Below are 25,421 nucleotides of genomic sequence, written 5' to 3' on the forward strand. Positions count from 1 at the left end.
TCATTTGTATGCTACAACAAATTTGACTCACCAAAAATCTGTAATGAATGAAGTGGTACTACATAGTTAACATTTAGTTTAGTTATTATAAGATAATAAAAGCATTAGCTGTGTATATTTGTTATATTTTATTAATTTGATTTTATGCTAATGATTGAACCAATCAAACAATGCTTAATAAATGTAGCCAATTATTTATCAAATAGTCTAATTGATCACTTAATACTCATAACTAAACCTACCTACATAAGTAATATCAAATAGTATAGCCATATCTTTATACAATTTAACTGCCAGAATTTAATTAAATACATTAAGATCTATAAGTTCATAATAATTATTGTACTATATAGTATCTGCAGCAGCTTTGTATCATACATAAAATTTATAATTAGCAAATTATATTACCTCAAACAATCAACTGCCCTAAAAACTGTAATATATTTAGTACTACCTACATATTATACAATGTAGGTAAATTATATTACTATTGTCTAATTCAAGTATAAAAGAACCGTCCCATATATTCCATAAGTTCTATTTTGTTATTGTATTATTTAGAATCTGTTGCAGTATATTTTGTATGCTACACTAAATTTATTTACATATTTAATATTTAACCACATAATCGAGCCCAATAAATATTGCTCAATAAAATATGTACCTAGTCAATAAAAGCCATAGCTGTGTATATCAATTTGTTATTTACCTTTAAATTAACTGTTTATTAATTTGATTTTATGCTCTTTACGGGGTAAATAAACTCACTTGAACTGTAATATATTTAGCACAACATAGTATACATGTACATTAGTTATGTTACTATTGTCTATTCGAGTAATTAATTTATTATGTATTAAATAGTTGATTTCATATAATACTCATAATTAAACCTACCTATATAAGTTGTTTCAAATAGTATATAGTCATATAATCATACAATTTAATTTCCAGACTTTAATTAAATACATACATTTTTATTGTCTTTATTAATATTGTATTATTTAAAATCAGTATCATCATTTGTATGCTACAACAAATTTGACTCACCAAAAATCTGTAATGAATGAAGTGGGTACTACATAGTTAACATTTAGTTTAGTTATTATAAGATAATAAAAGCATTAGCTGTGTATATTTGTTATATTTTATTAATTTGATTTTATGCTAATGATTGAACCAATCAAACAATGCTTAATAAATGTAGCTAATTATTTATCAAATAGTCTAATTGATCACTTAATACTCATAACTAAACCTACCTACATAAGTAATATCAAATAGTATAGCCATATCTTTATACAATTTAACTGCCAGAATTTAATTAAATACATTAAGATCTATAAGTTCATAATAATTATTGTATTATATAGTATCTGCAGCAGCTTTGTATCATACATAAAATTTATAATTAGCAAATTATATTACCTCAAACAATCAACTGCCCTAAAAACTGTAATATATTTAGTACTACCTACATATTATACAATGTAGGTAAATTATATTACTATTGTCTAATTCAAGTATAAAAGAACCGTCCCATATATTCCATAAGTTATATTTTGTTATTGTATTAATATTATTAAGAATCTGTTGCAATTCGTTATTATCAATTTGTTATTTACCTTTAAATTAACTGTTTATTAATTTGATTTTATGCTCTTTACGGGGTAAATAAACTCACTTGAACTGTAATATATTTAGCACAACATAGTATACATGTACATTAGTTATGTTACTATTGTCTATTCGAGTAATTAATTTATTATGTATTAAATAGTTGATTTCATATAATACTCATAATTAAACCTACTTATATAAGTTGTTTCAAATAGTATATAGTCATATAATCATACAATTTAATTTCCAGACTTTAATTAAATACATACATTTTTATTTTCTTTATTAATATTGTATTATTTAAAATCTGTATCATCATTTGTATGCTACAACAAATTTGACTCACCAAAAATCTGTAATGAATGAAGTGGGTACTACATAGTTAACTTTAGTTTAGTTATTATAAGATAATAAAAGCATTAGCTGTGTATATTTGTTATATTTTATTAATTTGATATTATGCTAATGATTGAACCAATCAAACAATGCTTAATAAATGTAGCTAAACCTACCTACATAAGTAATATCAAATAGTATAGCCATATCTTTATACAATTTAACTGCCAGAATTTAATTAAATACATTAAGATCTATAAGTCCATAATAATTATTGTATTATATAGTATCTGCAGCAGCTTTGTATCATACATAAAATTTATAATTAGCAAATTATATTACCTCAAACAATCAACTGCCCTAAAAACTGTAATATATTTAGTACTACCTACATATTATACAACGTAGGTAAATTATATTACTATTGTCTAATTCAAGTATAAAAGAACCGTCCCATATATTCCATAAGTTATATTTTGTTATTGTATTAATATTATTTAGAATCTGTTGCAATTCGTTATTATCAATTTGTTATTTACCTTTAAATTTACTGTTTATTAATTTGAATTTATGCTCTTTACCATGTAGTAGGTACATACTATATTGCAGTTTTTAGGTGAGTCAGAACTGGTAATCATTAATATAAAGTTAAATTGTATAATGATATGGCTATACTATTTGATATTACTTATGTAGGTAGGTATTGTGTATTTAATCATGAGCATAAAATCAAATTAATAAATAGATAATCAAAAGGTAAATAATAAATTACAGTTTTTAGGTGAGTCAAATTTGGTAAACAAAAATTTAGTGTGGCATACAAAATATACCTACCCGTAGTATAGTCATATCGACCAATCGATCAATAATAATATATGTATTGTAATACACTCTGCGTTGAAGTATTCGAACGTTTCCGTCACATCCATCGTCGACTCGAGCTAGGATATTATTATATAATTCAACTAACCCAACCACCGTATCGACTCTTAACATTTAGGCGTTTATTTATTAAGTATACATGTACCTACAGTACCTTCTGTGGATATATCGTGTATCAAATATATATGTATACCGATATGAGTAGCTCACGGCGTCACCGAGACCGAGTAGGCAAAAATCTGTAAAATAGAAAATCGAACGTTTCGACGCATAAATTTATGCTTGTACATAATAATAACGACGCCGTCCGATCTCGCTGTTCGCGAAAGAAGTACAGCCGCAGGCGGTCAATACATTTAGCGGAGAACGCGATTAAGTCATCAAGGGGGAGGTCCGTCGTCTTCGAAAGGGGTAAAACTCGAATTTTGAAAAAAAGGTAAAATTTTCGTTCAATACGAATATATAATATGATAAGGCGAAAATGATACCGAAAGGAAAATGACAAAAAAAAAAAAATGTGGAAAAAAAAATTCCAATTTAACACGGCCGCCGCAAATTATTTTCAATCCCGGCGGCCGGCATCGAAACCACGACCCCCGGGTCATCCGCACCGACGCCTTACCTACCTACCTACCTACTGAGATGATTACAGGTGTCGAATCTATGACTCTTAAGCCGTTTCAACGTCCCGGCGAATTACGAACGCGGATTCGACGTCCGCAGAGGGCTTTTGAGCCGGCGATCCCACGGCTTCGGGCAGCGGACGACCGGCTCCGCCACCCTCGGACGTCGAAAACGCGATATTCGCGAAAAAAATATAACCCTCCGACGCACGTATTTATGCCTGTATATAGTAATACCTACTCGACGGCGGCGATATCGGCACTCGACTCTCGGTGCCGTCCCGCGGCCCCGGGAATCGTACCGGACGAAGTACGGCCGCGTGCAACCTGTAAATTTAGCGGGGAACAAGAATATCGCGTCGACGGGGAGGTGAGACTTTCGAGAGAGCGGTGAGACGCGACTTTAGTCGAAAAAGTCGGAAAAATCGGTAAGACGGCGACGACACCGCGCTTTCCGCTATCGTTCTCTACGCCGCAGCGCTCGAAAATATTCGAGTACGGCCGCGCGCGACCTATAAACGTAACGGGGAACGCGAATAAGGGGCAAACGGGAAAGGCGGACGCCTCGAAAAGGGCTAAAACTCGAATTCTTGAAAACAAAGGCAAAAAACGCGGGCGACGGCGGCGGACGTAAAGCGCGTCTTCTCGGCCGCGGAGGGCCCGTCGGGAAAAAATCGCGGCCGCGCGCGGTACGTAAATTTAGCGGGGAACGCGAATAAGGTCCGAACGGGGCCGCCCGGTGACCCCCGGGGGGGTAAAACTCGAAAATTTGCAAAAATTTTGAAATAAATCGCGAAAAGTGATAAGAAGGATTGATAACGCAGCGACGGCTCCGCCGCCGCCGGGAGACCCGTTTTCCCTCCATTATCCTCTAAGAGGGTTCGGAAATTCGCCATAGGCGGCGCCACACGGGTCTTCGTTTTATACTATAAGACTAGCTCTCCGAGCGTCGCTGGGGGAGACCCCCAGACCCCCCGTGGTTGGTGAGGAGTGTTGTCGATGTCGGATGCCGCAGTGGTCTTGTGGTCTGGTCGTCAACCGAAGCCGACGCGGTGTATGAGTGATACAGAGGTCTAGTGATAGGGATCTGTGAAAAAATTAAGTGATAAGGATTTTAGATTTTGATAAGAAAAGTGGATTTATGATAAGGATGGTGGATTAGTGATAAGGATTTTGGATTTCTGATAAGGATTCTGGGTTAATGATAAGAATAGTGGATTGTGAATGGTGGACAATGTGCGACAACTGGGTAACTTCGTCAGGTATGCAATCCGACTGCGTCGAATCGCGGACAGCGTTCATTACTGTCACCGAGAACGGAAAAATTAATTACTTGAAAAAAAATTCAAAACATTTCGGGCTTCTATGCAAATCATATAGCAATCGTCTTTTAAGGGTGTCTAGCAGGTCAGTCACCTCAGTGGTCCGAGTAGGCAATCCGACTTCGTCGGATAGCAGACAATATGCGTCGGCCGGTCGTCAGGTATGCAATCCGACTGCGTCGAATCGCGGACAGCGTTCATTACTGTCGCCGAAAACGCGAAATTAGGTAATAAGTTTCATGAAAAAAATTGTAACATTTCGGGCGTCCATGCAAGTCATATAGCCGTCGTATATTTTTGAGTGTCTAGGTGATCAGTCACCTCAAATGACGTTCACCGTAATAATAAGGGTAGGGTGTCTAGCAGGTCAGTCACCTCAGTGGTGTGGGTAGGCAATCCGACTTCGTCGGATAGCAGACAATATGCGACGGCCGGGTCACGTCGTTAGGTATGCGATCCGACTGCGTCGAATCGCGGACAGCGTCCATTACTGTCGCCGAAAACGCGAAATTAGGTAATAAGTTTCGTGAAAAAAATTCAAAACATTTCGGGCTTCTATGCAAATCATATAGCAATCGTCTTTTAAGGGTGTCTAGCAGGTCAGTCACCTCAGTGGTGTGGGTAGGCAATCCGACTTCGTCAGATTGCAGACAATATGCGTCGGCCGGGTCACGTCATCAGGTATGCAATCCGACTGCGTCGAATAGCGGACAGCGTTCATACCTGTCGCCAAAAATGCAAAATTAAGTAATAAATTACGTGAAAAAAAATTATGCAAAATTCAAAACATTTCGGGCTTCTATGCAAATCATATAGTAACTGTCTTTTAAGGGTGTCTAGCAGGTCAGTCACCTCAGTGGTCCGAGTAGGCAATCGTCGGATAGCGGACAATGTGCGACGGCTGGGTAACTTCGTCAGGTATGCAATCCGACTGCGTCGAATCGCGGACAACGTTCATTACTGTCACCGAAAACGGAAAAATTAATTACGTGAAAAAAATTCAAAACATTTCGGGCTTCTATGGAAATCATATAGCAATCGTCTTTTAAGGGTGTCTAGCAGGTCAGTCACCTCAGTGGTCCGAGTAGGCAATCCGACTTCGTCGGATAGCGGACAATGTGCGACAGCTGGGTAACTTCGTCAGGTATGCAATCCGACTGCGTCGAATCGCGGACAACGTTCATAACTGTCACCGAAAACGGAAAAATTAATTACGTGAAAAAAAATTCAAAACATTTCGGGCTTCTATGCAAATCATATAGCAATCGTCTTTTAAGGGTGTCTAGCAGGTCAGTCACCTCAGTGGTCCGAGTAGGCAATCCGACTTCGTCGGATAGCGGACAATGTGCGACGGCTGGGTAACTTCGTCAAGTATGCAATCCGACTGCGTCGAATCGCGGACAACGTTCATAACTGTTCATAACTCCCCGGGTCATCCGCACCGACGCCTTACCTACCTACCTACCTACAGAGTTGAAAACCGGCGTCGAATCTATGACTCTTAAGCCGTTTCGCCGTCCCGGCGAATCGCGAACGCGGTCCCGGCGTCCGCGGAGGGCTTTTGAGCCGGCGATCTCACCGCATCGGGCAGCGGACGACCGGCTCCGCCACCCTCGGACGTCGAAAACGCGAAAAAATCGGACGCACGTATTTTGCCTGTATATAGTAATACCTACTCGACGGCGGCGATATCGGCACTCCACTCTCGGCGTCGTCCCGGACGAAGTCCGGCCGCCCGCGGCCTAGAAATTCAGCGGGGAACGCGAATATCACGTCGGCGGGGAGGTGAGACTTTCGAGAGAGCGGTGAGACGCGACTTTAGTCGAAAAACTCGGAAAACTCGGTAAGACGGCGACGACGCCGCGCTTTTCGCTATCGTTCTCTACGCCGCGGCGCTCTAAGATATTCAAGTACGGGTGCGCGCGGCCTATAAATGTAACGGGGAACGCGAATAAGTCGCGAACGGGAGGTGAGACGTTTCCAAAACAGTTAAAACTCGACTTTTCGAAAAAATTATCGAAAAACGCAGGCGACGGCGGCACTCCTATCGCACGTCGTCTCGGCCGCGGCGGGACGGGCCGAGACAAAGTACGGCCGCGCGCGGCCTCACAATTTAACGGGGAACGCGAATAAAGTCCGAACAGGGCCGTCCGAGGTGCGCGAAGGCGTTAAAACACTAATTTTGAAGAAATTTTGAAAAAATTCATCAAATGTGATAAGGCGGAAGTGATAGCGAAAGGAAAATAACGAAAAAAAAAAACGTGAAAAAAAAATTCCGGATTAACACGGCCGCCGCAAATTATCTCCAATCCCGGCGGCCGGCATCGAAACCACGACCCCCGGATCATCCGCACATACGCCTAAACCTACCTACCTACCTACTGAGTTGAAAACTGGTGTCAAATCCATGACTCTTAAGCCGTTTCGCCGTCCCGGCGAATCGCGAACGCGGTCCCGGCGTCCGCGGAGGGCTTTTGAGCCGGCGATCCCACCGCATCGGGCAGCGGACGACCGGCTCCGCCACCCTCGGACGTCGAAAACGCGAAAAAATCGGACCCTCCGACGCACGTGTTTATGCCTGTATATAGTAATACCTACTCGACGGCGGCGATATCGGCACTCCACTCTCGGCGTCGTCCCGCGGCCCCGGGACTCGTCCCGGACGAAGTCCGGCCGCCCGCGGCCTAGAAATTCAGCGGGGAACGCGAATATCACGTCGGCGGGGAGGTGAGACTTTCGAGAGAGCGGTGAGACGCGACTTTAGTCGAAAAACTCGGAAAACTCGGTAAGACGGCGACGACGCCGCGCTTTTCGCTATCGTTCTCTACGCCGCGGCGCTCTAAGATATTCAAGTACGGCCGCGCGCGGCCTATAAATTTAACGGGGAACGCGAATAAGTCGCGAACGGGAGGTGAGACGTTTCCAAAACAGTTAAAACTCGACTTTTCGAAAAAATTATCGAAAAACGCAGGCGACGGCGGCACTCCTATCGCACGTCGTCTCGGCCGCGGCGGGACGGGCCGAGACAAAGTACGGCCGCGCGCGGCCTCACAATTTAACGGGGAACGCGAATAAAGTCCGAACGGGGCCGTCCGAGGTGCGCGAAGGCGTTAAAACACTAATTTTGAAGAAATTTTGAAAAAATTCATCAAAAGTGATAAGGCGGAAGTGATAGCGAAAGGAAAATAACGAAAAAAAAAAACGTGAAAAAAAAATTCCGGATTAACACGGCCGCCGCAAATTATCTCCAATCCCGGCGGCCGGCATCGAAACCACGACCCCCGGATCATCCGCACATACGCCTAAACCTGCCTACCTACCTACTGAGTTGAAAACCGGTGTCGAATCTATGACTCTTAAGCGGTTTCGCCGTCCCGGCGAATCACGAACGCTCTCGCGGCGTTTGCAGAGGGCTTTTGAGCCGGCGATCCCACGGCTTCGGGCAGCGGACGACCGGCTCCGCCACTCCCGGACGTCAAAAACGCGATATTCGTGAAAAAAATCGAACCTTCCGACGCACGTATTTATGCCCGTATATAGTAATACCCACTCGACGGCGGCGTTCTCCGCACTCGGCTCTCGGCGTCGTCCCGCGGACCCGGGACTCGTACCGGACGGAGTACGGCCGCGCGCGGCCTATAAATTTAGCGGGGAACGCGAATAAGTCTTCGACGGGGAGGTCCGACGTCTTCAAAAGGGGTGAAACTCGAATTTAAAAAAAAAAAACGTCAAATTTTCGTCAAATCGTATCTAACCTATCGTATATCACGATAAGGCGAAAGTGATGGCGAAAGGAAAATGACGAAAAAAAAAACGCGAAAAAAAAAAATTCCGAAATATCACGGCCGCCGCAAATTAACGAAATTCCCGGCGGCCGGCATCGAAACCACGACCCCCGGGTCAACCGCACCGACGCCTTACCTACCTACCTACCTACCGAGTTGAAAACTCGTGTCGAATCTATGACTCTTAAGCGGTTTCGCCGTCCCGGCGAATCGCGAACGCGGTCCCGGCGTCCGCGGAGGGCTTTCGAGCCGGCGATCCCACCGCTTCGGGCGGCGGACGACAGGCTCCGCCACCCCCGGACGTCGAAAACGCGATATTCGCGAAAAAAAATCGGACCCTCCGACGCACGTATTTATGCCCGTATATAGTAATACCCACTCGACGGCGGCGATATCGGCGCTCCGCTCTCGGCGTCGTCCCGCGGCCCCGGGACTCGTCTCGGACGAAGTACGGCCGCGCGCGGCCTATAAATTTAGCTGGGAACGCGAATATCGCGTCGACGGGGAGGTGAGACTTTCGAGAGAGCGGCGAGACGCGACTCTAGTCGAAAAAGTCGGAAAAATCGGTAAGACGGCGACGACGCCGCGCTTTCCGCTATCGTTTTCTTCGCCGCGGCGCTCTAAAATATTCGAGTACGGCCGCGCGCGACCTATAAACGTAACGGGGAACGCGAATGAGTCGCGAACGGGGAGGGCGGACGCCTCGAAGAGGGCTAAAACTCGAATTCTCGAAAAAAAAAGGCAAAAAACGCGCGCGACGGCGGCGCTCGGTCCGCACGTGATCGCCACCGCGGCGGGCCCGCCGGGAAAAGAGTGCGGCCGCGCGCGGTACGTAAATTTAGCGGGGAACGCGAATAAGGTCCGAGCGGGGCCTCCCGGAGACCCCCGGGGGGGTAAAACTCGAAAACGTGAAGAAATTTTGAAAATCTGGAAAAAAATCGCGAAAAGTGATAAGGCGGAAGTGATAGCGCGGCGACGGCTCCGCCGCCGCGTCCCGACCGTCCCATTGGCGGGTTCTCTGTTTTCCCTCCATTATCCTCTATGCTGGTACGGGAAAACGCCATAGGAGGCGCCACACGGGTCTTCGTTTTATACTATAAGACTAGCTCTCCGAGCGTCGCTGGGGGAGACCCCCAGACCCCCCGGTGTTGGTTATGAGTGTTTTCGATGTCGGAAGCCGCAGTGGTCTTGTGGTCTGGTCGTCAACCGAAGCCGACGCGGTGTATGGGTGATATGATAAGAACGGTGGATGTTGATATGAAAATTGGATAAGTGATAAGGATTTTGGATTGCTGATAAGGATGTTGGATTAATGATAAGAATGGTGGATTTGTGATAAGGATAGTGGATTAGTTAACCGGAGAGCTGTAAGTTTTTTACTGCCTTCAAAAACGCCAAATCAAGTAATAGAATTCAAATATTTCGGATAATCATATAGCCACCTCGATTTATTTGGGGTCTAGCTGGTCAGTCACCTACCTCGATGTTGGACTTGTATGTCTCGGCAACAGGTATGCAACGTGAAACCTGAAAAAAATTGTAAAACATTTCGGGGGTCCATGAAAATCATATAGCCGCCGCCTTTTTATGGGTGTCTAGCAGGTCAGTCACCTCGAATGACGTTCGCCGTAGTTATAAGGGTAGGCTATCCGACTTCGTCAGATAGCGGACAATGTGCGACGGCCGGGTCATGTCGTCAGGTATGCAAACGTAACTGCGTCGAATGGCGGACATCGTTCATTACTGTCACCGAGAACGGAAAAATTAATTACGTGAAAAAAAATTCAAAACATTTCGGGCTTCTATGCAAATCATATAGCCACCGTCTTTTAAGGGTGTCTAGCAGGTCAGTCACCTCAGTGGTCCGAGTAGGTAATCCGACTTCGTCGGATAGCAGACAATGTACGACGGCCGGGTCACGTCGTCAGGTATGCAATCCGACTGCGTCGAATCGCGGACAGCGTTCATTACTGTCGCCGAAAACACGAAATTAAGTAATAAATTTCGGGAAAAAAAATTCAAAACATTTCGGGCCTCTATGCAAATCATATAGCCAACATCATTTTTTGAGTGTCTAGGTGGTCAGTCACCTCGAATGACGTTCACCGTAATAATAAGGGTAGGGTGTCTAGCAGGTCAGTCACCTCAGGGGTCCGAGTAGGCAATCCGACTTCGTCGGATAGCAGACAATATGCGACGGCCAGGTCTCCGTAACTGTCTCCGTAACTGTCTCCGTAACTGTCTCCGAAAACAGAAAATTAAGTAATAATGTACGTGAAAAAAAATTCGGGCTTCTATGCAAATCTTCTAGTAACCGTCTTTTTAGGGTGTCTAGCAGGTCAGTCACCTGAGTGGTCCGGATAATTATATATATGCAGTATAATGTTATACTATGTATACTATGTATATATGTAAATAAACTTTAGGTATATAATAAGCAAACCCATATAATGTTACCAATTACAATAACCAATACGATCTACAAAAACATTAAACATTTCCATGCGTAATATATATTGGAAATATTATGTGAATTTCCAGCGGCCACGTTAATAATTTCTGTCGTCATAAGCTTAGTAGTAGAGTAGAGCAATATAGAAGTGAAACTCGATCAGCGGATCGGGGTTCTGTTTCCCATACGAACCTCCGAAAAACACGGAAACGTTTCCGCGCACCAACATGATGTTTGACCCAAGGTCTCCCGTACCGTGTAATCGGGGGATACGTAACGCGGGGTCGGCTTGTTAAAAGTCGCGCCTACAACTTACTGTAAGTCATTCGCTGATAGCGAGAGGATCGACGATAAACGGTCGGTGATAAGGCCTACCACTTTGGCGGTATTCTGTCAAAGGCGGGAATGTTTGAAAACCATGTTTGCGTGTGTATTAATGAATTTGAGTGATGATCCTGTGGCATTATTATGACTATATGAAAATTTTTTGCAAAAATGAAAAAAAGAATGATGGTCAAAAGTGTAAGGTGTAATGCTGTGTTCGAATGAATAATAAAAATATAAAATATCGATATAATATGTCAATTCAATAAATCAGCCGTGCGATATCGTCACCCGCATGGGTTACCTGCCTTGACTCTTGTTATTGTCGCCGCTCTAAGACTGCGCCGACGACCCGACGTCCGACTATAACCGTTATTAAACATCCGACAGCCGTGAATAACAGAAAACACGTGAGTATACAATTTAGTATTAATTTAATTTGTTGCTTTTTAAAACGTTGACCGCAGATCGTAGGTATTAATCAATCAATGTAATGTAACACATGCTTTCCGTTCAACGAATTTAATATTTTATCATACCATCGACTTAATAATACCGACAGATCACTTATTGTTTGTTTTACTATACACTTTCTTTATTGCTTTTTATTTGTCAACTTCAGAATGAGTAACAAAGTCTAAAACATTAACGGCAATTGCCAAGCGTACATCAGGGCCTTGTTTTTTTAACACGTTCAACGCGGATCGTATATAATAATTTATTAATTTAAATAATAAAATAATAATATAAATTTGCGAAGAAAATCGAGCCTTAGTTTTGTCTGCAACACATGCTTTCTGTGAAACTAAATATTTTTTCTATTTTTTGTTTTTGTTTTTAACACGGTCACCGCCGATCGTATTTATCAATTAATTCGAACGCTGGCTTAGTTTTAGTGTGCACCATATGCATTTCGTTAGACAAATTGAATATTTTATAATGCCACAAACATAATAATGCAGACCAATCAATTGTTCTTTTCAACTGTCTTATTCAATTTAGAATGAGCGTCTTCAATATAAGCCACAGCTGCACGGTTTATGTGAACCACGGGCAAGACCGCGCTCAGCGTAAGTATAAATTTGTATAAGATCATTGGTTAATATATTATATATTATCTACCCGTTTCAGAATGTTATAACTGTTATGTATATTATGTATATAATTGTAATTTATATTGTAGCCAAGCCCAGAGGTGGCCCGTTGAAAGGGGACGGTGGTGGTGGTGATGGCGATGGCGGTGGCGGTGGAGGTCGCGACCGAAGTAAGCATACATTTGTATAAGACTATTGGTTAATATATATATATTGTATACAATTAGAAACGATTAAAATGATATCTACCCGTTTCAGAATGCTATAACTGTGGTAAACAGGGACATTTGTCCCGGGATTGCGGTGAGTGTTTACTTTACACATTCCTTAATAACAGTCTTAATATTATGTATATAATTGTAATTTATATTGTAGCCAAGTCCAGAGGTGGCCCGTCCAAAAGGGGCGGTGGCGGTGGCGGTGGCGGTGGCAGGGGTCGTGATGATGGTAGGCGGAGGGGTGGTGATGGTGGTAGGCGGCGGCCGTCGTCAAGCGTAAGAATATATTAGTATATTTAAAAAGACATTCAAGTTTTCGAAATCAAAAAATCTAATTAAATAAATTATTTTCAGGACGGTCTACTGAAAACGGCCTCGCCGCGGCCGAAGAAGGTAAGGATATATATTTAGTATAATTAAAAAAAGCGTTCAAGTTTTCGAAATTGATAAATCTAATTAAACAAATTTTTCAGGACCGTAGGCAGACGGAAAGTCGGAGGCCGCCGAACGTAATGATATATTAGTATATTTAAAATAATTATCAAGTTTTTGAAATTTATAAATCTAATTAAACAAATTATTTTCAGGAGGCCAGCAGTAGTCGACCAGCAGACGTAAGGATATATTAGTATATTAAAAAAAAGCTATTGAGTTTTTGAAATTCATAAATCTAATTAAACCAATTATTTTCAGGAGGCCAGCAGTAGTCGACCAGCAGACGTAAGGATATATTAGTATATTAAAAAAAAGCTATTGAGTTTTTGAAATTTATAAATCTAATTAAACAAATTATTTTCAGGAGGCCAGCAGTAGTCGACCAGCAGACGTAAGGATATATTAGTATATTAAAAAAAAGCTATTGAGTTTTTGAAATTTATAAATCTAATTAAACAAATTATTTTCAGGAGGCCAGCAGTAGTCGACCAGCAGACGTAAGGATATATTAGTATATTAAAAAAAAGCTATTGAGTTTTTGAAATTTATAAATCTAATTAAACAAATTATTTTCAGGAGGCCAGCAGTAGTCGACCAGCAGACGTAAGGATATATTAGTATATTAAAAAAAAGCTATTGAGTTTTTGAAATTTATAAATCTAATTAAACAAATTTTTCAGGACCTCAATCAGACCGCTGAAACTGCGCAGCCGCCAAACGTAAGGATATATTAGTATATAATATATTTAAGAAAAATTCAAGTTTTGTCTAATCAAACACATTATTTTCAGGAGCTCTACGTCACAGCAAGGGAGACGCCACCGAGCCCACCGCCAAACGTCGTAAGGATATAATATAAATACTTTAGTTTTTGAAATTAATAATTCTAATCAAACATATCATTTTCAGGTACCGATAGCAGACACCCAATAAGTGAGTTTTTAACAGGAACATTTTTTCTCAACAAAAATTTTTCTATGTTTATTTGTTATGTTTTTTTCAGATGATCAATAAAATAATGACATTTATGACAAAAACATGACTATATCATTTAAAATTATATTTTATTTTCCTTTTCCTCTCCTACTGGATATTTTTAAATTACTATGTGTGTACTTTGGGTACAGTATGAAGGATTTTTTTAAATTTCTATTAGTTACCAAAAACATAATATAGTTCATACTATTGCAATTATGTGTGGTGTGTGGATCAAATAAGAGTTATAAATAGTTATAATGGTTGTCAGGATGTCAGTGAAGTTAATGACATTAGGTAGGTATTGCATGGGATGTCTAAAGATTTGCATGTAACAAAATTAAAGATTTTAGAATCAATATACTACAATGAGTAAAACAAATACAACCTAAATTGTATAAATATTTCCATTGTTAAAGTAATTTAATTTCATGTGTAATAATAATATAAAACTAATAAAAACTAATAAAAAAGTAAATAATATAATATGTGTTTCCGTCTCATCCGAGAGTTACTTTTCATAGCAATTGATCCAGTGGCAAAATAAATTATATCAATTCACGGTGACCTAGTATGTAGTAGCACACTACATAATATTAAAGTTTTTAGTGAATAAAATAGTATCATCAATGGTGTTTTCTTATGTAAAACAAATTATGTAAAAAATAATCAACAGCAATTTGCAGTGTTGTTAATTATAAATTAAATATTGTTATTAAGATATCCAATTGTGTGTATAGTATCAATGGTTTTTTAAATTGTTATTTTAGTTATATTAGTTAGGTTAGGTTCTACCCATGTACCAAATAGGACAAAACTGTTGTGCTTATTAATTTACTGTATTTTAAAAAAATTGTTATTGAACAAATGGTGTTTAACACAAAACAAATACTCTTTTACTGAGCAAAACAATTAATACAATGTCAATTATATAAATATTGAAATAATTACATTTATATATAGTAAGTAAATAGTAATAAAATCTAATTATATAGAATCTAATAGTAATGAAATCTCAATCATGAGTAAAACAATTAATAAAAATATGTCAATACGTTAATACAATTAAGTAATGTCTCAACCATTAATAATACAATATAAATCAATCAAGTAGTTCAGCGAAATACAGTGTACAAAATATTAAAAATATTGTGAGTACAGTGAAATTGACTGATTAATGTCAATAGCATATATATATGATTACATAAAAACAAAGGATAACCATTAATACAATATAAATTAATACTACTTAAGAAAGAAATACAACAATAAAATGGTGTAATAAATATTGGGAACATAGTGAAATTAACTTATTAATGTTATTTATACATCATATAATATAGGTACGAAGTACCTCCACACAGACCACGTAGAACAGCGGTGTAACGTATTATGTTTGAAAAATATGTCACACGTGTTAGGTTTAAAGTCACCTAGACTATCATCATCATCTTTGAACATCGGGCGCATGTAGAACACAGACCACGTAGAACAGCGGTGTAACGTATTATGTTTGAAAAATATGTCACACATGTTAGGTTTAAAGTCACCTAGACTATCATCATCATCTTTGACCACCGGGCGCATGTAGAACACATACCACGTAGAACAGCGGTGTAACGTATTATGTTTGAAAAATATGTTACACGTGTTAGGTTTAAAGTCACCTAGACTATCAGCAGGCGTCACCTAATTATAATATACTTACCATTGTCACCACTCGTTGCATTACAGAACTTCCCTGTACACTATGTTCTTGGTGACGAATCGGCCGCTGTCATCGGCGTACATGCCGACTCTCACGGACTGTGCGTTTCTCACCCTCGAAAACGCTACGTACAGTTGCCCGTGCGTGAACACAGGCGACGTCAGTAACAAACCTACACGGTCGAACGTCTGACCCTGCGACTTGTTGATGGTCATGGCGAACGACAATCTCACCGGGAATTGAAGGCGCCGCAGTAAGATGGGCAGGTCGTCCTCGCCGCTGGACGTGAGCGGTATCTTGGGCACGACGAAGTCGTCGTCCTGTGCTTCACCGCCCAAAATCCTAGCCTTGAAATTGTGACGCCGCAGTTCGGTGACCACCAACCTCGTACCGTTGCACAGTCGTCTCCTCGGGTCGAGATTTCTGAGCAACATCACGATGCACCCCACCTTCAACGTCAGCCGGTACGGCGGCAGGCCGTCCGGTTCCAAGCTGTTGAGGAACTCCGTGGGAAAATTGGCCACTTCGTCGGGATCGTCCGCCATCATGGTGTCGACGGCGGTGTAGCTCATCTGAGCACCGTCGACGCGCTCCAGCACGTCCCTGTTGACACCTCTACAGTCTTCGTTGGTGGGACACACAACGATTCTCCGAGCGAATTCGTCGACGTTGGCCAACGACATTTGCTGCGGGTACACGAAATCGATCAAATCATCAACGTCGCATACCATTTGCCGCGGGATTTTCACGGTGTTCGGAACGCCGTCGACCGCGGGCAGTCGGCCGTTGCCGAGCTCAAGCAACCAAGTCGCAAAGTCCGCGTCGTGGTCAGCGCGCATGTTCTGGACCAGATTGAAGCGCTCCATGACGCGCCAAAGACCGTTTTCCTTGATCGACGACATGACGATCTCGGCTCTCGTCCCTCTCCGGACCACGGGCAATATCTGCCTGAAGTCGCCGGCGAACAGCATGGTTTTACCGCCGAACGGTAATTCCGATGCCATGACGTCCCTGAGCAGGCGGTCCACCACCGTCAGTTGCAGTCCCGGCGACATTGGGGCTTCGTCCCAGACGATGAGCGCCGCGTTGCGTATCTTTTGCGCTCGCTCGGACTGCATGGTGACGCTGGACGTCGAGTCTTCGGTCAGCGTGCCGAAAGGCAGTCCGAACGTCGAGTGTACGGTCATGCCGCCGTCCATGAGCGACGCGGCGATACCGGTGAACGCCACGCACAACACCTCCCGCTGCGGAGGTCGGTGCCGAAGCGCCCATATCAGGCATCCGTACAGCGTCGTTTTTCCGGTACCCCCGGGTCCGTCGACGAAGAAAGTTTTCGCCACCCCCCGTTGGTCATCGACGGCCGCCATCACGCGGTCGTACACCGTTCGCTGTTCGGCGTTCAAGGCGTCTACTTGTGGGGCCCACCGTGCCGCCGCGTCTATTGCCCGGAACAGCGCGTCGTCCTGCAGCGGTTCCAGTAGACGGGGGTCGGCGAGGGGCAGACCGTAGTCGCCCGGCGATTTCCGGTGTACACGAAGTAGATCCTCGATGGCCGCCAGACACGCGGCCCTCGCGCGGTCGACGTCTTGGAGACGGCGGTTGAAGTCCTCCATCATGTTTGCTTCGTTCGCCTCGTACAACGCCAGCGGGTTTGAGGGCTCGCAGAACACCAGTATAGTGACGAACAGATACCGCAGCTGCCGCGGTGTGTCCAACGTCGCCGATTCCGTCAAGCAATCCCGCCACGCTCGGTCGTCTTCCAATAATCCGAGTGCAACGGCAGCCGCCGTGAATGTTTCGTGAACGACCCCGTCCACCGTCCTTATGTCTTGAAAGGACTTCGGGCCTCTTCGGTTCAGAAGTAGCAATCTCAGGTGGAAACGGTCCCGGTCCAGTGGGTTTACTATGTACATCCGAGCCAACGTAACGTTTGCCATCCGAATCCGCCGCGGCAACCATTGGGTGACATTTCTTACGAGTACGTTTTCTTGATTACGTGGCATCTGCCAGGTGTAATGCGTCGGTACTTCTTGGTACAAGTATTGTCGAGCATTCACGTCTGTTGTGTTGAGCGCGAAGAACTGCGTGAGTTTCGTACTACGCACAGCTTGGTTCTGTAGCCGTTCTTCTGCTTGGCCCGGCGCAAAGTACACGTTCTGACGACCCTCCAGGTGGACAGGAAGTCTGACGACCGTGTGACTTTTGCCGTGCAATTTGTACGAAAACAACCGCCAGATGCCTTCTGGTGGGCTGACATATCTTGAGTTTACGTAACTGAAAATTAATATTGAAAAGATAACTAACAATGGCTCTATAGATGATACCGTCTGGTGTTGTGATTGGTATTATTATTATTATTATTATATAATTCAAGTAAATGTAATTTATTTTTTGTTCTGTAGACACAAAGCATTGCATTACAATGTGCATGTGACGAAGAATCCCTACAACCGTTGAACGATATATTATGATGTTTTAATAAATAAATGTCGTGAAATCAAATTGTTAATGTCAACTCGAGTAGCTAAATATAATCATAGTGGACGTCTAGTGAATGTTATGAATTAATTTATATAAGTATACAATTTAATCTATAATTTACAGAGTTGGTATTAGTATATTAGTAGTATATTAGGTGATCAAGGTGATAACAGTGTACACATAAAATATTCAAAATTTAAATTATTATTATTATTATTATTATATTATATTATATTTTAAAATTTGTATCAGGTGGAATACATTATAACTGTATAATATTATTTAAGAATGGCAAAGCTGTAGGAATGTTAATTTATGCCAACGAAAATAACAATCCATAAAAGCGTGTTTCACATTGCCGAGGTGTTGAAGTTTACAATTTTAGACAGTATATTATGTGATCACGGTTAAACTTAGATCAGGTTATAAACCAAAATTTATATCTATTAGGTATGTTAGTTAATTGGTGTACTTAATGTCATTGATGTTTAGTTCTGTATGCAATGTAATGTGTATAAACAACTTGAATGGAAAAGCATAAAATATCAAATTTAATGTAATAATAATAATAATACCTAAAGAACACACATTAAATAATATAGCTAGTATACAATAGTAAAAAAACTAAAAGTTATCGGTAAACGATTACAACTACCCTAAAAACCTAAAAAATAGTGAGTAAAATAATTCATACACACTGGACACACTGCTAAAAATGACACATGCATAAAATATTGTTATATGCTAATAATGATGGAATGGTAATAATTTTCAATGTAATACCTATAATAAAAATCTATCAATAATAATGTAGACCACCTATAGAACTCTCTGTAGAAGTACATAATACATAATATAAGGTACAACCTACATATTAATTAATATATAATATTATAAAAATCTTAAGACACTATTAAATCATTTATTAATTAACTATTTATTTAATTTATGTTTAATACTGTATGCAATAGAATGTTTATTATACACAGCTTGAATGAAGACACATGAAAAAAAGGATTACAATTATAAAAATTACACTATTGATGGGAATTATTAAAAATTAATAAATGATTTATTAGTTAACTATTTATTCAATTGATGTTTATTACTGTATAATAATAATAGTTTATAAATGTAGAAGTTCCTAAAGTTTTGCTCAACTGAATATTCTTATTAAAATGTAGAAATGTTTTCATAAAAAAGTAAAGTTCTTTAATCATTAAAATTTTAGTTTTTAGCCAATGTCAAACCAAAGTAATTTTATTATTTCAAACTAAAACGTGTACATATTTAAAATTAAAAACAAAACAAGAGTAATACAATGGAATAAAAACAAATGTAATTAAGTAACAGAATTTCTAAATTTAAGATTTTTATGTGAATTTTAAAAATTGTCCAATTTAATATTTAAAATTCCTGAACATATAAAGTAGTAAACACACTAAATAAACATACAATATACTATTATAATGATTATACCTAAATTTAGAAATATGTAAATTATAAAATTAAGTTAAGACTCACTTGGCAATCTCATCCTGGTCCTGAACTTCCAACGTCACACGGTCGTGTCCCTTGTATATATACTTGTAGATATACATGACACTCTTTATGGACGTGCATATCTCGACGTTGATGTGCGCGTCATACTTGGCCAGAAGGTAAGGGTTGTACGGCACTACACACTCGTTACCAACCTCACGACCTCTCACAAGTACCACCCGGCCGTCATCTGGTCGGCGGTACTTTGGATATCCGCCGTCCGCAACGTACACAGTCTCCTCTGCGTACGCTTTCGGGAAATCTTTGGAGCATTTGTTGTCCACCATGCACGGACACTGTGGATTGACTGTTCCACACGGCCCGTGGATCATGTGAGACTTGACGCAGTCGTGTAAGCGCCTGTCGATTGCGGGGTCCGGCAAGAAGGCGCAAACCACGTCGTCCACGTCCTCGGCCGTACGGAACTTACAGTCCTCCGCCAGGATTATCAGTATATGCGCATGGGGCAGACCACGTTTCTGAAACTCGATAGTGTACACGTAAGCGCCGACATTACCAAACACACGATTTACAGTTATGTCACCTATTAGCTCCTGTAGCTTCCTGTTGAACACTCTGGCCACCAGGTCCGGCCTGTCGCTTGCCGTGCTGTGGGCAGCCAGGTTTTCAGTGATCTCTGGCCACCTGGGGTTGCACGTAAACGTTATGAACAGGTCGGGTTTCCCTTTGGTACGCACTACGGTGATGGCGTCTTGATAATTCATCTTGTTGAATCGGTCGCTACCCGTGAACGTCGACGGCAAGTTTGATGTAACAAACTAAACAGTTCATGTCTTTGGTCGTTATTTCCCTGATATCTAACAGCCAAACGGTAGCACGCAAACTCTCTGATACTGTTGCGATTGCGGACATTGTTTCGTCGGTTGCCCGCTTGCAACATCCCGTTATGCCAACCGGCCTCGCCGTACGGGAAAAACAGCGGATACAACATCGGATCCGAGTGACACGACCCTTGTGAAATGTAACGAATGGTATATATTATTTAAAGTGAATTGCTAAATCAACGATTTGTAGTAGCTGGGGGTTAGAGGATGGAGTATAGCAAGTACATAACCGCAAAAGAAAGGTTATTAAAATATTAACTCTGATCTCTTTGTATTCCAAGGATTTATAGTGTATATTTGTAAGTGATGTCTGTTATGAAGTCCAAACAAATCATGAAATTAAGCACCGAATTAATGTGACTATATTATGTTTGATTATTGATAAATTATATAGTACACTACATACAAATCATAACACGACTTATTGTCATACTATCACTACAAGATGAATATAATTTATAATGAATATGGTTTGAATTTAATATTGTTAATTTAACTTTATCTAATATTTTATGTATACATAGGTCCCCTAGCTCGAATAGCAATACCTGATCTATTATGATTAAATTATGTCCTGAATAGAATTCCTGGCCTGTCTATTTAACATTCTAATCACTGATAAATCTTTGAACGACACTTATTATCGGAGATGCGAACAATAATATAATTATCCTTCAGTCTTTCAAAAAAAAAATAGGAGAACGCTGCAGGATTTGTCAAAATATAAATAAAGCTTATTAAAATAATTTAAAAAGTAATAGAATTTAATAGATTCATTCAGAACTTTAATTTAAAAAAGTAAAAACTAAGTAAAATGTACTATTAATTCTGAAAAAAACTGTTTTTGTTGCGTTTTCTATTTATAATTGTACTCAGTTTTTTAAGCACAAACTAATAATATAAAATGATAGTCATAAAACTGACAGTGCATATTATTTTAAAGTTAAAAGATAAAAGTCAGATAATTAGGTTTAATATTAAGACTGCAATTTGAGATGGAACATATTAATATGCGCTTACAAACTATTATTACTTGACACTATATCAATCTATTTTACAATATGGGATAACTATATGGGGTGGTACCTCTGAAAACACACTAAAACCACCAATATAATTTGATATACATAAATAAACGTGAATCTATAAGATACAACCTAAATATCAATTATTCAAAAAACAGTATTGGTCAGATATTTCTAGACTATTTAGGACCAACTTATTTCAATAATCTAGAAATTAATTTTAAGAGGTATCTAAGGTAACTAATTTGTTATCTCAATTACATAGTTTATAAGTTTCTCATTTTTGTTATAATTGTATCGAGTCTTTTTATAATTATATTAATAATTATCACATGCGAATTATTTATCAATATCAAAAACCTTATTTATGTTAATTACTGTTATTATTAATCTTAATTAATTATTCGCTATTTTTATATATTTAATATAATCTGTGCACTTTTCTGTCCATTTGTTAAAAATTGTTATAATGTTTGATTTAAAACTGTTTGAATAAATAAATAAATAGTAAATTGTATATGCTGTGTAATCTCTCTAGCTAAATAGCTTGTTCAGTATCCTTATATTATTTTATTGATGATACACATGATAAGTACTATATGTTGATCCCCGCTGTATTTAATGTATAATGATGTAATTTAGTAAAGTATTACTGCACAAGTGAACGGGTTAAGGTCGGTTTTGACCTAACGAATTAGTTATTAAGTAATTATATTTCAAAATAATGTCCAAAATGTAGTGTATACTTAATGTAAATTTAAAATCGCAGTGTCAGCTTTACTGTACAACAAAAACTATGGTTCTATTTGATGGTGTTGATATTAATGTGCAATAAATATAGTGAATATAAGTGAACAATTTGAGACAGCTGTGTAAAAAATTGTGTTTTTAGTAAATAATTATTAACTAACCCGCTGGTATGGTTTGCATCCTGTGTTGCGGGTTGATTGGATTCGTATCGTAGATGACCAGATTAATGTCTCTTGGCGGACGACCCCCTTCACCTACGAACACGGCCGCAACTTCGTTTGCGGTAGGCAGGTTGTTTCGCCCGTCGTCCCGGGCCGCATCTCGGACAAAATGCATCGTCACTGGCCTAGGTCGCACACCTGCGGGATCGGCGTCGGCTAGGTCTCTTTCTGCCAGCCACACCTCACGCATGTTCCTGGAACAAATATAGACATGTATATTTTTATACTTAGACAGACTCCATTTAACTGCATTTAACTCTATAATTGTATAATTAACATAATACATAATAATAAATATATATATTATAAATGTGTGTGAAGTGTAGTAAGCTTAGGAGACCACATAGGTTGGGTAATAACAATAAAACCTATACTTCATATAAATCCAAGCATTAAATTAGTAATATATTTTGGTATAATTATGATATAATAATAAAAACGTCCCAGCCCTAAGTTATATTTAATGTTACCTATATCATTCATAAGTACATATAACTCTGTTGGTAGCAGAGTAAAATTATAATAAACACATAAAATACATATAATATTTAATATAATTTAAGTAATAAAGTAAAATTTTTTGCTTTGTATACTATTTTGAATCAACATTAAGTAATAACTGCAGTATATTGGTAGCTGTGAGTGTCTAATATCAACGTAATATCTAGTTCAACAGTTAACATAGTTAGTTTATTGGTTACAGTGTGTAATTTTTTTTGTTTTTTCTGTCTACTTTGAGAAAGGTATCTGTAAAAGAAATTTACTCTAAGGGGCAATTTATATTCCTATTGTTAATAAATACAATAAATTTATATCTTACTTAAAAGCCATTGCGTACGGATTTACGTCTCGCAGAAAACCGTCCAATAGTCCCATCACAACTACGGACAGTTCACGATGATTTCTCTGCAGAGCCATCCCAACGCGGCGGGCATTGGCCTCTGCGGACTCGAGGAAATACAACTGACAGTAGTTGGCATCTACTCTGTCAACGGCCACGTCATTATTTATCCTCTGATAAGTTTGGCCTTGGATACACATCGTTCGCGGTCCACGCCCTCGCAAACGCCTGTCGTCTGTGCCACAGCTAAACGCAGCGAATGCCAGGGCGTTGTTGTACCGGCGAATGTCGTCTCGGAATCTACGACCATCCTGTGAATCTCCAATCAACAAACTCATTAGTAAAAAAGGGGCGGGCAACAACGCGTGTTGTCCTGCAGCGGTCACTTGACCGTTGTTACAGCAAGTGGAGAAGTGCATATTGGCATCCCGGCCCACAACCTCGCCTTCGAAGTGGCGGGCGTTACACTGTGTGCAGATTCTGTTTAACGCGCCCGCGTTGTGCTGCTCTGGAAGCGGGTGTGTCACGCCTGCCGGCCTGTCAATTATTGGCGTACGCCCTCGGGGTTGTTCACCCACGGCAAGTGGTCGGAACTGCAATTTAAATGATAAGTTTTATCTATGGTTTTTTTTATAAGTAAGACATATTTACTGACCTCTTCGTCGACGTCTGGCTGCAACTCGTCGAGCATGTCCACAAACTCCAGTTCCGCTTGCACTTCGTCCATCTGCACTTCTACCACTTCTACGTCCTCCCCTCCGTCCATCTGGACTTCTACCACTTCCACGTCATCCCCTCCGTCCATCTGAACCTCAACAAATTCCACGTCCTCCACCACTTCCATCTGGACCACCTCGTCCTCCACCACTTCCATCTGGACTACCTCGTCCTCCACTTCCTCCACACCTTCCATCAGGGCCTCGACAAATTCCATGTCCTCCACCACCTCCACTCCTTCCACATCATCCCCTACATCCACTGGGACACCAACGACTTCCACGTACTCCACACCCTCCACTGGGACGCCGACGATCTCCACGTCCTCTCTCTCTTCCATCTCGACGTCCCCAAGCACCTAAAAGTTAGGTTGAGTTTAGAGTAGGTACAATTGTATTGATAATTCTATATAATTATAATAATAACAACAATAATTGACAGTAAGCGTAGGTACCTATAATATGCAATAAGTGAATTTATATGAAATAAGGTTTATGTCACACAAATAAAAGCATACATGTTATGGTTCAAATTTTTTTTTAAATAGTTACAAAATAATGTTTAGCTGAATGTGATCAAGTCACACCTATATACAAGCCCTGCCTAACCTAACCTTAATACAATCTTTTATGATAACATTGCAGTAGGTATATTGAATAGGTAGGTAATAGTAGGTATACTGAATTTTGTTACAGTGAAATAAATAAATTTAAACTTTAAATTAAAACTTTGGTTGAATGAAGTTTAAAAAGTGAGCTGTATATTGAACGCCATAACTATATCAAATATTGGCAATAAGGTTTATAGAATGTTTTTGCTGTTGTCATTTCGTACTGGTAGTACAGTGTACCTACACACTTTATTTGAAATAAAATTAGTTATAAAATCATGTGATAATTATAAACCATCAGCACAGCAAGTAGGCTATTGGATTTGGTTTGCAGTCTAGTGAAGTATCAAACTGTAGCCACTGTGAAATACCGCCCACATGGGTAAATTGAAATAATAAACACATTTTAATGCACAAAAGTTGATGTAGTAGGTAACATTTAAAATAAAGTGAGATAATTGTAACTCAAACTACAGGAGATTAAACCTAGGTCAGTAATAAGTAGTGAGTAGTAGTAGTAATAATATTAAGAACAGTGTGAGGAAACGTTGAAGTATTTTGTTTATTGGTTGTAAACACCCATAATAAAAGTGAAAATACAGTGAGTTAACTGGA

The 25,421-nt window shown here is 40.0% G+C and overlaps 4 protein-coding genes across 4 annotated transcripts; 1 reads left to right on the plus strand and 3 right to left on the minus strand.

Moving 5' to 3' along the window:
• Positions 1 to 12,347: 12,347 nt before the first annotated feature.
• On the plus strand, positions 12,348 to 14,024 carry LOC132932606 (uncharacterized). The gene is made up of 8 exons (XM_060998984.1): positions 12,348 to 12,414; positions 12,528 to 12,608; positions 12,697 to 12,741; positions 12,814 to 12,932; positions 13,011 to 13,049; positions 13,772 to 13,810; positions 13,883 to 13,933; positions 14,001 to 14,024. The coding sequence occupies exons 1-8, from the start codon at positions 12,348 to 12,350 to the stop codon at positions 14,022 to 14,024; spliced, it is 465 nt and encodes a 154-aa protein (XP_060854967.1).
• Positions 14,025 to 15,794: 1,770 nt separating this feature from the next.
• LOC132932608 (ATP-dependent DNA helicase PIF1-like) lies at positions 15,795 to 16,778 on the minus strand. The gene has a single exon (XM_060998985.1). It carries the CDS (start codon positions 16,776 to 16,778, stop codon positions 15,795 to 15,797), a length of 984 nt encoding a protein of 327 aa, XP_060854968.1.
• Positions 16,779 to 19,775: 2,997 nt separating this feature from the next.
• LOC132934638 (uncharacterized) lies at positions 19,776 to 20,129 on the minus strand. Its single transcript, XM_061000965.1, has one exon. It carries the CDS (start codon positions 20,127 to 20,129, stop codon positions 19,776 to 19,778), a length of 354 nt encoding a protein of 117 aa, XP_060856948.1.
• Positions 20,130 to 20,223: 94 nt separating this feature from the next.
• On the minus strand, positions 20,224 to 24,536 carry LOC132932609 (uncharacterized). The gene is made up of 6 exons (XM_060998986.1): positions 24,135 to 24,536; positions 23,459 to 24,072; positions 22,579 to 22,832; positions 20,621 to 20,769; positions 20,342 to 20,576; positions 20,224 to 20,276 (listed from the first exon to the last, which is right to left on the minus strand). Exons 1-6 carry the CDS (start codon positions 24,534 to 24,536, stop codon positions 20,224 to 20,226), a joined length of 1,707 nt encoding a protein of 568 aa, XP_060854969.1.
• Between the last annotated feature and the right edge of the window lie 885 nt (positions 24,537 to 25,421).

The sequence above is a fragment of the Metopolophium dirhodum genome, chromosome 1 (assembly GCF_019925205.1).
Source record: "Metopolophium dirhodum isolate CAU chromosome 1, ASM1992520v1, whole genome shotgun sequence".
NCBI classification, from domain to species: domain Eukaryota; kingdom Metazoa; phylum Arthropoda; class Insecta; order Hemiptera; family Aphididae; genus Metopolophium; species Metopolophium dirhodum.